Source organism: Formica exsecta, unplaced genomic scaffold, assembly GCF_003651465.1.
Source record: "Formica exsecta isolate Colony F162 unplaced genomic scaffold, ASM365146v1 scaffold556, whole genome shotgun sequence".
NCBI lineage: Eukaryota > Metazoa > Arthropoda > Insecta > Hymenoptera > Formicidae > Formica > Formica exsecta.
This window is the reverse complement of record NW_021852808.1, coordinates 386,812-399,554: the sequence shown is the minus strand read 5'-3', so window position 1 is coordinate 399,554 and position 12,743 is coordinate 386,812. Positions and strand designations below refer to the sequence as shown.

Sequence of the window (12,743 nt, the reverse complement as noted above, 5' to 3'; positions counted from 1 at the left end):
ATTTGGTTTGACTTACAGTTGATACTAAAATACTGATAACTCTATAGCAAGAATTAATTCAAACTTCGATGTTAAATTAGTCATGAATTCACATTTGTGATCAGATTTAATATAAATGTATAAATAAACTAAATATATAACTAAAACGTCAATAAATTTTAGACAAAAAATTAAGGATATTTTTTTTTTTTATATGGATTGTCTGACCTGACGATGCAATGTTTTTATTTTAATTTATACATTCTATTCGTTGTCATCACACATGAAATATATTACTGATTATGAGATATTCGTAAGAAAAGCGTGTAATTAGAAAAAAATAGATTCAGTTTTTATTATATAATGACACTAAGCAAATTTTAATTTTTGTAATTATATTTATTACGACGATAAATATAATACTTTCCTCGAGATTTAATGCCACGTAAAGAAGGGATCTGAAGCAAGCCAGTTGCCATATCTTATTACACAATATTATATCTCTGCGAAAACACTATCTTTATATGCTGGCAGACCGCGCGTCATTCTTTTCGTACTTCACAAGTATAAAATATTTAACCTCGATACGCGTTAATCGTCCATTCACAATGTGACTGTCAGATGACATAATTGACAACGCTGTTGTAACGAGCGGTAGCAAAAGTGCTGTCATTATCAAGCGTCGCATCCTTTGTCTACAAGGAATATTCATTGTCCCATTAAATGGACGACTTTTATGTAAAAGGACCTGAGTGCCTTTATGTCACAAAACTGAGAAATAAGATTCTAAAGTTCTCTCTAGAGGATGTAATATCATTTTGTGCCATAAGAGTAATTTACGGTAAAGTTATGAGTCTTAATCTACTTAACAAATCAGTTACAAGATTTAAGTTTTAACTATCAATGAGTTAATAAATATTCCAACTCAAAGATATGTATATACATTTATACAGAAAGATGGATAGATCTTTTTTTTTTGTTTTATCGTTTTTATATAAACATTTCTAAGATATGAGAATATTCGCAGATATTCCCAACTCAAAACTCTCGACACTTGGTGCCGTTTATAGAAAAGCCGTCTAAATGGCATAACAACGCGCGGATATCTAATATTGAACTCGGAAGCTTGAAAAAAGCGATATGGACCCTTGAAACGCCGATATTGATAAGTCATCCTAAATAAATCCATAGATATGAAATTCTTAAAATAAAAAAAAAAAAAAAGAATAACGAAGCCGAACATTTGGCACGTTTCTCTAATCGGGACGAGCAATTATCTCTCACTTTTGCTTTCATCTGCGCGCCTCGTTGTCACTGAACCAAAATTATGTATCAAAATTCGTTTACCGAGTCGTCGCGTTTTCAACGAACCACGAGATTTTCCGAAATTTTGCGCGTACGTATGTGAGTCACAAATATCATAAATTAATTGTAATATTAATAGAAAATGTATGAACGATTTAATTCGAAAACAAAAGTGTATGAGAACAGCACGGTGTCTCCAAAACTATATAATTTTGTGAATTTATTTATGTATATAAATGTGTGTGTGTGGTTTGCAATTTTTTTGCGAACTAAGAAAAAATTTTAATCAATTTCAGTAATGTTCATATTTAATGTTGTTACAAAGTGATGGCAAGTTAATTTGTTACTGTTATTTCTCGCGCTATCATTTTTCAACGTGCGAAGGATTCTTGTGATGTCAACTCTGAATATTTATAACTCAAGATTTGAATCCTCTTGACAGAAAATTCAGCAGTGTGTGTTAGTTATTTACACACAAAGTACTGTTTTATTTAGAAAATTCTATTTTCTACTTTTTGTACGAAGCACATATCAATATTTCTTTATCATGAAATTTTTTTCGCGACATAAGAATGGAATGAGCAATCGCGTCTTCTCGAGCTTGATAGGATATTTCTAGAAATGGCAAGATCTAGAAATGTAAGATGTTATATTTTTAGAGCACAGATGAAGCAAACATAGAACAAAACATCTGTGCTACATATTGAAGAAATTAGAAGTTTAATGTAACTGTCTGAATAATGTTGGAATATCGGAAAAAGAAACATTTCCAATCATCCAGATCAACTGATACATATGTATTTAATAACAAAATTGTCGATAAAAATATTTCGATACGGTTGCTCGCGCGCGATGTGAATATGTTAATGAAAAAATTTTCAATTACCGTCCTGTCATTCGCGTTAATATTTTTTCTCCATCGAATATAGGTAATATAGATATTATTATACAAAGTATAAAAGTAGAAGTGACATCTTTTTTTTTATAATTCAAAGATGTCTCAGCATCTTTCAGACAGCCGAAATTGCGAAGATTGACTAGTTCGATAGATCAAAATATATCAAGGATATTTTCGATTGGTCTCAATTTAGAGAAACGCAATTGGAAATTGAATTTCACGGGATACGAAGCGATACGTATTGCGAAATTGCGTGCGTCACGCACGCACGAGTGGAAAGCCCAGCACTCCGCTTGGCTCTCGATCGTGTAAGTAAAATCGGCTCTGGATTAGACACCGATGCTGCAGCAGCTCGTTCCACTTGATCGCGGCTAATGCGAATTCACTCGATGGGAATTCGCGCGTTAATTAAACATGCGCGATTTCTCGCGCGGCAGTCGCTGTCGGGAGTGTTTCCTCCGGCATCGGTAGCGACTCGACGTGAACGACGTTCGCGTAATTGATTCCGCGTGTAAAACCGCCTCGCCCGCTCTGATCTGACGTTTCGGATGCGAGCTAAAAAAGTCCGGCGGTTTTATAATTATGTCATTGGGAGGGTGATGTGTGGCGAGACGTGGCTACTAACGAGATATCTCGTTAAGCCGCAAACGGACAATCAGGGTAGCCGTAGCCCGCGATGACGAAACGAGCAAAATTTCACAATCTTTGGTGCCGTTAACGTTTCGTCGATATTCGTTAGACTGTTAATTTACATCGGCGTTAAGTGGATGAGCGGCTACGTTGGATCGATGCTACACGAGATATAGGTACATATGGACGGTTTTTATATATTAAAGGCATCGCCTATGAATTAAAATTGAAATAGATTCCTGAAAATTGCTCTCGAGAAAAAAATATGATAGTACTCTATGCCGAAAGACTAATTTGCGATCATAATAATGTAAATAATATTTAACAAACTTATTATATGAAAATTTATCTATTAATAAATTAATACTATCCATAATATAGAGATGCAATTGTATTTTTATAAAGAAAAAAGTGCGAATTTGCTTACAGTTTTTTAAATATATATATAAAAGATGAAATAGCATTAACATATTTTATATAAATATCTTCAAAATCTGAAGAGAATTGCTAAAACATCTTCAATGAAAAATATCTCCGACAATCAAAAATATAAAAGTCGTCCATTGTACTTTCATATCGAGCTTTTGAATTAACATTCTGTCTCACAAGTGCCGCATATTATTTTTACATATAAGTTATATTACGTATGATTTGATTGAACATGTCGCTTTTGTTAATCGGTGTTTCTTGACCTCCAAGTTTCTGTTTCTATTTCTATATATGCGGACATTATTATTCATCGTCTATTATCGCTTTTTCGTTTCGGAATAAAATTTTATCAGATGCTTTTTGTTCATTATCAAAATGCAAACCGTCCAAATGTTTAATTATCGCATGAATTGACGTTGAGAGACTTCGAATTCCACAATAATTTTATAATTCGCCATTTTATGTCGCAAATAAAATGAATAATAAAAACGTAATTATTTTTATTGGAAAAAAATGCCCGGTAAAAAGCCGTTACATTTGGTAAAAGTAATAATTTATTAATAATAATAAATTTATATCATAATTCATCTTCTAATTTCCACAGAAAAATAAATTCATTATATTTTCGAAGTACATTGTATTCAATTTTACCATATTATTGTTTCACATAAGTATATATAAAATATATTTAAAAATATGAAATTTACTCCTTTTGATAATAATAATATGAAAATTTCTGCTTTGCAAATTTTTACTCATCGATTCGGTGAATTTTTTTATATTTCAAACGTATTATAATAGTATCCTTCAGCAACGTGACGCATAGTAATTAATAATTACTCTTCCGTATAAGATATGACTATTGTTACGTATCAACGAAATATCGATCCAAAATTTGGTAGACGGCAAATATGGATCGCCGAGAACGCGACTCGATCGGATTATTTCGCCGCTGTCATGCGCAATCTCTTTTAGAGTTAAAGCTAGAGAATCGAGCTCGTAATAAACGTATTTTGAGAGTATTTAAAGATAAATTCCGTCTATCTTACGTCGAAGCGAGCAGATGATGCAGCGCGACTAGGATGATGGCGGTGGTCGCGGGCGACGCGCTCTCTTTCGATGTAGTGGATGCCGAATTATCGTCTGTGTCGAAAGATGGTTCTAGGGTAGATCCCGTTTCCCTCAATGGGCCCTGATGCACGTGATTCAGTCTGTGATCGCGTTCGCCGATCGAATCGCCCGTATCGTCCTCCGATCGCCGGTCACCCGTCTTTCTGGAATGCTTAGGCAGCTCCATGTCTATAACAAATGGAAGAGTAGCATCTTTTTGAGTAATTAGGTTTTTTGTGAAGTTATTTTTTCAGCATTTTAAAATATATTATTTTGAAATTCATTCTGTACTGTTTAAGAAGAACTGGACATCTATACTTAGATTCTGTTTATAGATATTTCCTTTAAAATTGTCTTTCTCATTTTTGGTTTTAAATCTTCGATGTCTTATAGATAAGTCGCTATGTTTAGAGAGAGTTATGTGAACGTGAAAATTAAGCAGTGATTTTTACAAGTTGCCGAGTTGATGTAGAAAATGTTGGAGTTATCGATATTTGCGCCGCGCAATGAGAGAGTGTCAAGTTTGCAGTTCCTTCGTTATTGAATTCAAGGCACGATCATCGAAACATTATTTCAACTGTGGCCAACCAGTAGTCGGCGATACGCGCGCGAGTAGATATCATTTTTTTCTCCGCACGTGCAGAAGCTGGATGGAGGATATCCCGCGATGTTTTTACGCTCCACGTCACCCGATACACGCGAGGTGAATAAAAGTAAAGTGAGATTTTCTTTTTGGAAATTATATCGCGATAGGAGCGCATCTTGTCGTGTGCAAAATGGAAAAAAGAAAATCAATCTGTTTCCTTTTCTTTTTCCGCTGTTAAAAAATTTTTTTTCAAGGTGATATTTTTATATTTCGCATTTACGACACGACCTTCTCGCAATGTAATGAATGTAACTTTCTCTTTGACATTTATCGTGTATTTCTCAACAGTACTAAATACACCACGGCACGTTACATTGAAATTCAACGAGCGAATGATGAGCAAGTCGATACGTGATAGCGAGTAACGCGAAGTTGCAGGAAGAGGGAAGAAGGGCAACGATATGGAGCATCCCGTTATCTTTCTCATGTTAGAATCAATCGTACGCTTCGCTCTTTAGGAAATGTATAGTCAACGTTAATTTCCTGTAGATTCGATATACTGGACAGCTCAGACGTGCTTGTCTCTCGCAACGTGATTAAATTCTATTCTTCAGATTATATTTCATCCTTGCAGAAAAATACATTTCGACTGAATAATGTTTTGATGTACGTTCAGTTACGATATAATTATTGAGATTTGATTCAATGTTAAATGTTAACGCATTTTCCCATTATCCGAATGTAATTATACTGGGGTAACCGAACTCGCGCGTAACGTTAGAACGTTTAACCCACTATGTCGATTATATAGTTTCGACGAAGCTACCAAATACCAAAATCACAGGGCTAATTGACAAGATCATGTTTCAATGACATTGAATTAAGTATCGCTCTGCTACCTATTGCTATTTATTACGGAGCACTCGAATCCTGCAACGAGATGCAATTTCCATTCTAATTTTCCTTTTGCTCTCGGTCAACTCTATTTAATAATATTGCTAATGAATTTAATTCATACGTTGAGTACGACGTGAATTCTCTATGTAAAAATTTCACCTTTGGCTCGCATTAAAAAATTCACATTTATTACTCTCGAATTTGAAATTGTGCAAAGTTTTTTTATACGCGCTATGAAACATTTCCGTAATTACTTTGAAAATTTACTCTGAAAATTCTTATTTGTTAAATGTTGATCCCGTGATTGTCAGACAATTCTTTCAAAAATAAAAATTTGTCTCGCTAAGCCCGCGACACCCCGTATACAACTGTTTCGAACGAAGAGACAGGCTGCGGTAGAGACCGGTGGTTAGAAGAACTATAAGAAGAAGTAGAAGAGTGTGGTGCACGCGTGCGGCAGCCCGTCGAAATAGCAGTTTAGCACTGATAACACTTGGCAGACTTTTATCGATCATGTCTGGCAACAGATGGCTCACCCAATTCCGGGCGGCGCGTTTTGTCTGGCTGGCTGATAAACGATAACTAATACGAGACACGGGAGTACGCGGGGCCAGGATGGCGGAGAGCAAGAAGAGAGATAACGGCGGGATGGTGGCCACGTTAGATATTGTTTCACGGTCTTTTAACCGGCGACGTGACGCCCCGATGATCTTCGCTATTGTTCCGCAGCGCTTTTTTGACGACGCGCAACTTATATACTCTCTGGCTGATTTAGAAAAAGTCATTATTGGAAACACAAGTGATGCTTGAGGAAAATTCTCAACATTTTTCAAAATTACTTACTAGCATTGATATTTCCTTGATAATACCGCTTTTCTTGTTTATATAAGGCAAAGGTATTATTTTTAATTTAAAGGTATTATATTTTTTAAGTAATTTCCCTTTTTACGAAGCAAAGGTCTTATTTTTTAATTTCTTTCGTGATAAGCTCTAGAATCGTAACAAAACATAACTGAGAACTGTGAACATTTAATCTCTCAAATTATTCGACGACATCAAATTATTATTAATTACATATTTTTAATTATATATCTTTTCTATTTGATATTTTATGTCACTTTGTCAAATTTATGTAATGCAAATGTAGCGTCGGTTGATTAATATGTACGCGCGTAACCGTTATGAATCATCCTTTATGAATTATGAAACACAAAACAGTAAGAGAGTTTTTGAAATATTGAAAATTCTCTTGTATAATATCGCAGGAGAAATCAAAATCCGCAGACTCTCTTATAATTTAAAGCAACGCGATCTTCATCCCGGAGATACGCCGCGACTCCGATATCGAGTCGCCATTTATCAAGGTAAATCCATAATCCCGACCGCGCGCAAGCGGCGGAAAAGAGGACACGAAAAACCGGCACGGTGCGGATAGAAAAGAGGAGTGGAGGGGAAAGGGGTAGGACAGGCAAGGGGTGAATGGAAAGCTCAGATATTGTTTCGCGGACTTTCGATCCTCGACATGACGCGCCACTATGCCGCTCTCCTACATTCTCTTACGTAGCCTTTTGTGATTCTCGCCTTCATCGCGTAACGCTCTTAAATCTACCGAATCCTTTTCCTCTCTCTCTCCCCCTCTCCCCCTACCCCACGACGTGGGCGAGCGCGCGATCTTTTTATCCTGTTCTTCGCGTCCCGTTTACACCGGCGGTTTAACGGTTAATCCTTCGAGCTTATCTGATCGCGTGACTTCAACGAGAAGCTCGAGCATGCCGGGATAACATCGCGCTTCCTCGTCCGCCCTTTACACGACAGTGCGATAAAATTGCCATCATTAGGATTGCACGCTCACAAGCCGTGGGGGTAGTTAACTCGCGAATATCGGACTCGGCTTTGTCCCACTTGTTACGTCGTTTTATCCGCGCTACGATCGAGTGATAGAGGTAAACCGAAGATGAGACTTCTTTTTACGTAAAAAGTCGCGACGAAAGTTTTGCACGTGCGTCATTATTTTTTTTTTTTTATTTCGGGATAAGCAAAATAGCGCAATTCATCTTCCTTCCCTGAATCCCTCTGATGCATCAATGATATGTGTTGAGATATTTTGACGCACAGACGCAGGGATACAGATCGAGACTGTGCAGCCGCGTGTGAATCCGAAATTTTATGCGCGATTCTCGTCGATAACTCGCCAGGAATTTTGCTCTAATCGTGCGACATATAGAATTTTCGCCGCAATAACACGCAAAGCTCATGACATGTATATAATGTGACAATAACGTAATAAACTTCGTAATAAACATAATATTCTTCCATTATGATAAGATAATTTTTAGACGGATTATCATATACAAAAATTGCGCTCTGCAAGGATTAATTAAATCGTAAAAAAATGCCGATATATTGTTTATTTTACAATTTTAGGAATACACAATGTATATTGCAATATGTTTTCAAAAATATTAGACAATGAGAGTTACATGCGCGCATTAAATTTTTTATTGGACAAGATTATAAAGTAGTAAAGCGCATGCATATCGCGTCCTTTGTGAATAATCAACATTAATGCCAAAAACAGAGAATAATTCTCTGAGTACATACTAATGTATTGCAATATTACGGTCATTCGATCAATATCTATTTCATCATTTATTTAAAAGCGCGAGATCGAGTGTAATGAATCGTATCTGTCACATTTATTAAATACGTCATTTTATACCGATTTTCTCTATCATATATTATCTACAATCCGCGATGTATATCAATAGCGCGATCAAATCGGGCATATGTCGTTAAACAATAAAATTACAAAAATATCATTTCGTTTAATATTACAACAAAATTAAATCGTCATTCTTTTAAAAATGACATTTACATTTTGCGGGAACTCGTGTGACAAAAGTTTTAGAGATTACTAAAACTACACTAATTAATTTAGAATGAATTTTGATGTGCCTTTCTTCCTCGAAATCGTTTGCTTCAATTGTTTGCAATTTAATAATTACATTCTCCGTCATTTAGTCAATCACTGAGCATGGATTAAAAATTGTAAAACATTCTAACGCATAATTGAATGAATTGACTACATATGGTCGCTATGTTATAGTAACGTAAATGCAGCCTCGTAACGCGTTCGCAGCTTCGCCGAGTTTTTTCTCGCGCTATAAAGCGGAAAATTATGTGATGGAATCCGATAAATAAAGTGTGAAAAAAATAAGGATGCATATCGCGGGAAAGTAGCGAGGAAGTTATGAGCGCACTTACGGCTGATGACATACCGGCGAGAGAATGGCGTCGTCTGCGAAAAATGTGCCTTTTTTTCGTTCGTTTTTCGGTTGTACAGGAGTGTCAGCGTACACATCGTAAACGGATCGTAACGTTCAATCAACGTGAGGAATTATGAGGCACCACTCATGACGACTTATTATGCTCGCAGTATCATCCGCCGCGAGATATCACCGTGCTATTCAAGTTTCAACCGTTCTAATGTATATTTTTTCGTTATTAACTTATATAACAAAATGTAATATAAATTTTATAAATTCTAGAAAAGAATATATATAAAAATAATATCGATAAAAATTTTCAGTAATATTTGGAAATGTCGCAATTGTAATATTTTTTAAGATTGTGTTTCTTCTAATATATAAATTTTTAATGATCATCAACTAATTAATTTATTATTATTATTATTTTTGAAGAAATTTTATGATATCTTGCGATTTGAATTGCTACATGATTTCTATATAGAGTATAAAAGTTAATATTGTACAATGATAATTTCAACGAAGAAAGAATGTTAAAAGTGGTCAGAGTTTGGAAAGAAAAAGAGAAGAAAGAGAGCAGATTCGTAATCACGTTTTAACCGATAATATCGTAAATATATTTTAAAAATTATTCACTCAGGTATTTCATGGATGTACGTCGGCGGTTGGTGGTGGTATTTCGCGGACACACAATGGAAGCGAAAATTCCATAAATATTATACGGAGAGTACAATATTATCTGCATCGTGAAATAACTTACGGTTACGACGCGACGAGGAGACGTGGCTAAGAAACTGCGGAAATTCCGATCTGTCTCCCGGCACTGGTCTCTCCGATATCTTAAATAATAAAACTCGAGGGGAACTTAATTCTCTGCAAATACCGATATCTTCTTGTAATGACGGTCGCGTGCGGTTTCTTCGAGATAAATTCCTGAGATTATCAAAATGACAAGTTGGCGTTTAAAAAGATTACACAAGCGTGAAATATTCCTGCTCAGATTCACTTGGCGGTCTTTTCATCAAATTATTTTCCTTTAATCTCTCTGCCACATAATCATGTTAAATTCACACTAAATTACACGATGAAGAAAAAATAAAAAGAGAAAAATTAATAAAAATGTTTCGACTTTTATAAGCGACGGACTTACGCTGTTATTGCATTCACGCAGACTCGATGTTCCTTTCCATAGAAGCAAACAATGCAGAAACAAGCACCTAATTTTATACGTAAATCTAACCATTCGCCATTTCTGCGGCGACGTGTCGTTACGGGACGACGAGAAAAATACCATCGTGTTGCGTAATGCGCTAGACGATCGTTGCCGTCAATCGTTCCTGCGAGATTGCGACGTATTAAATCGCGCGTGTAATGGAAACGACGATGTCGCAGTCGCAGTGATACGCTATACTTTCTCGCCGCCGAGATACGTGCAGCTGCGACCGCGCTAAGATACACGTCTATAGTATCCTGGGCTGTTTCAGCTCTTTTACACAAAAGTATTTACTTTTGAAGACTTTAAATCGTACATAAGATTTTATAAAATGTGCGGATTCGCATCCGCATAAAATTTAATCTATTTTTTGTAAAAAATTAATTTTTATTCAATTAAGGATTTATTGCGATTATTCGCGATTTTGTTGGATATTTTCAATATTTTGCCGTCAGTTTTACAATACTCAAATAAATTACGGTGTTTCAGTAATAAAGTTTACGTGTTTTGCTTTTGCGTTGCCTAATCTTCTTTTGTGTCTTCTGTCTTTATATATTTTTTATATACTATATAATTACCAATATTAAGAAAATATATACTAAACACTCTTAAAACTCTTGAAATTTTTTTTTTATAAAGAGTTTATATTATTATATTGTATATTATAGTGATGATTTGCATCTGAATGAAGTTTTTCGAGATTCTTTGATAGCTTTAGCTCGCAAAAAAGCTTTTTGCCCTTGTGGACGTAATTCCGTCGAAACTCACCGTAAAGCCGGATGTTTCCCTCAGCATCGCCGATAGAATTTTTCGAGATGCATTTGTAGCCACCCAGATCGTGCTTCTGCAGGTTCATGATCACTAGTCGCATCTGTACGCTGTACACCGATGTTTTTATCTCGGACATCGCGTACTTACTGTTGGTGATTATCATTTCGTCTGCAAAAACATGTTTGAGAAATTAAATCGTATGATCAAAAAATATAAGTATATGTAAAAAAAAAAATGAAGTGTTAGAATTTCACGCTTTGGTACATATTTCTATTAATGACAAAAAATATTTTATTTAGGATTGTATAAAATGTTCTATATGATGTTCTCAATGATTAAATATATTTAAAATAATACTGTATTAACTGATAAGGTATTTATTCTCCAAGTAAATCGAACGACAAGAACTGTACTGATTGCGCTGTTCTATTACCCGATTCTCGAGTCCAGTAATTAATGGCCTTAGGTGACGCTTCCACGTGACAGACCAACGTGACGTTAGTTGTGATCGGAGCTCCGACCAGCTGGTTCGGCACTTGGACCATTGGGTGAACTGCAATCCATAACAACTCGATCAGTCGCAATATACCCGATCAGGCTCAGGACAACAATATTGCCGACACATCCGCGCTATCTGCGCGCGCGCGTAAATGCGGTTCTCCGAGAACTAATTTCTCTAATTGAACTTTATCGCTCGTATATAACGCCACAAAGGATATTTTTCCGATTTCTTTCAAAGCAGAGATTTCGGGATACGGGAACAACGGATGTATTGTGCTACTTGCTCCCGTATCCTGTTCAATCGCCTTACTTCGTGCCGTTACATTGTGGTCTCTTTGTGCGAGTGCGTCATTAGTGAGTTGCGTGCACTTTACGCTAATGAAACACGCTGACAGATTGTCATTTAGCGAGCGAGCAGAAAGGGGCACTCTTTGCCTCTCCCTCTTCCCTGTTATCTCTCTCTCTCTCTCTCTCTCTCTCTCTCTCTCTCTCTGTCTCTTGATAACGTCTCGCTACCTTTCGTTTCGAATATCGTAAGCAGCTTTCTGTGAGCTGCTTACGTTTTAACAGGCGACCGCGCCGAGCACTTCTTCTTCCGACCGAAGCTCGGCCAACGTTGTGTCGTCACAAAGCGCTTACAGTAGGTTTTACAGCGGCTACTTAGCTCCACCGCGATGTGAAATTTTGTTCCCAGGAAAATCCCCGTATCCCATTGAACTCTCTCATTTCCAACATACTCCAAACATATAAAAGAAATTTCTCTACATATCGTGAATATCATATTCTATGGTATTGTCTGATCATAGTCGTCATCGATAATGAAATTGATACAGTCGCTTATTACATTATATTCGAATAAGAAGAAAAATAATTTTTTAAATAATTATGAATAATAATATATTAGAGAAAGAGAGAGGGGGGAGAGAGAGAGAAAGAGAGAGAATAATATGAACTTATTCTTTGCCAGGATGCCTTGATAATTGGACGCCTCATTACTTTCTTTTCTCTCTCTCTCTCTCTCTTTCTCTTTCTCTCTCTTTTCCGCTTTATCCCACGGTCGATCTGCTGTGTAGGAGGGATCCGGAGCGTATCGCACCTCGCACTCACTCTTTAAGCCGTGGCCACCGCTTTCCGCTATGCATCTCGCCCACCAGCATT

The 12,743-nt window shown here is 36.3% G+C and overlaps 1 protein-coding gene across 1 annotated transcript in view; it reads right to left on the bottom strand.

Moving 5' to 3' along the window:
* Positions 1–947: 947 nt before the first annotated feature.
* LOC115242016 (lachesin-like) overlaps positions 948–12,743 on the bottom strand; it is a 152,956-nt gene continuing 141,160 nt past the window's right edge. Inside the window, exons 8-9 of the mRNA XM_029818018.1 lie at positions 11,082–11,252; positions 948–4,540 (exon numbers count right to left, since the gene is read on the bottom strand). Of these exons, the coding sequence (XP_029673878.1) occupies positions 4,287–4,540; positions 11,082–11,252 (425 nt within the window). The 3' untranslated portion in view covers positions 948–4,286. The remainder of the gene's footprint in view (positions 4,541–11,081; positions 11,253–12,743) is intronic.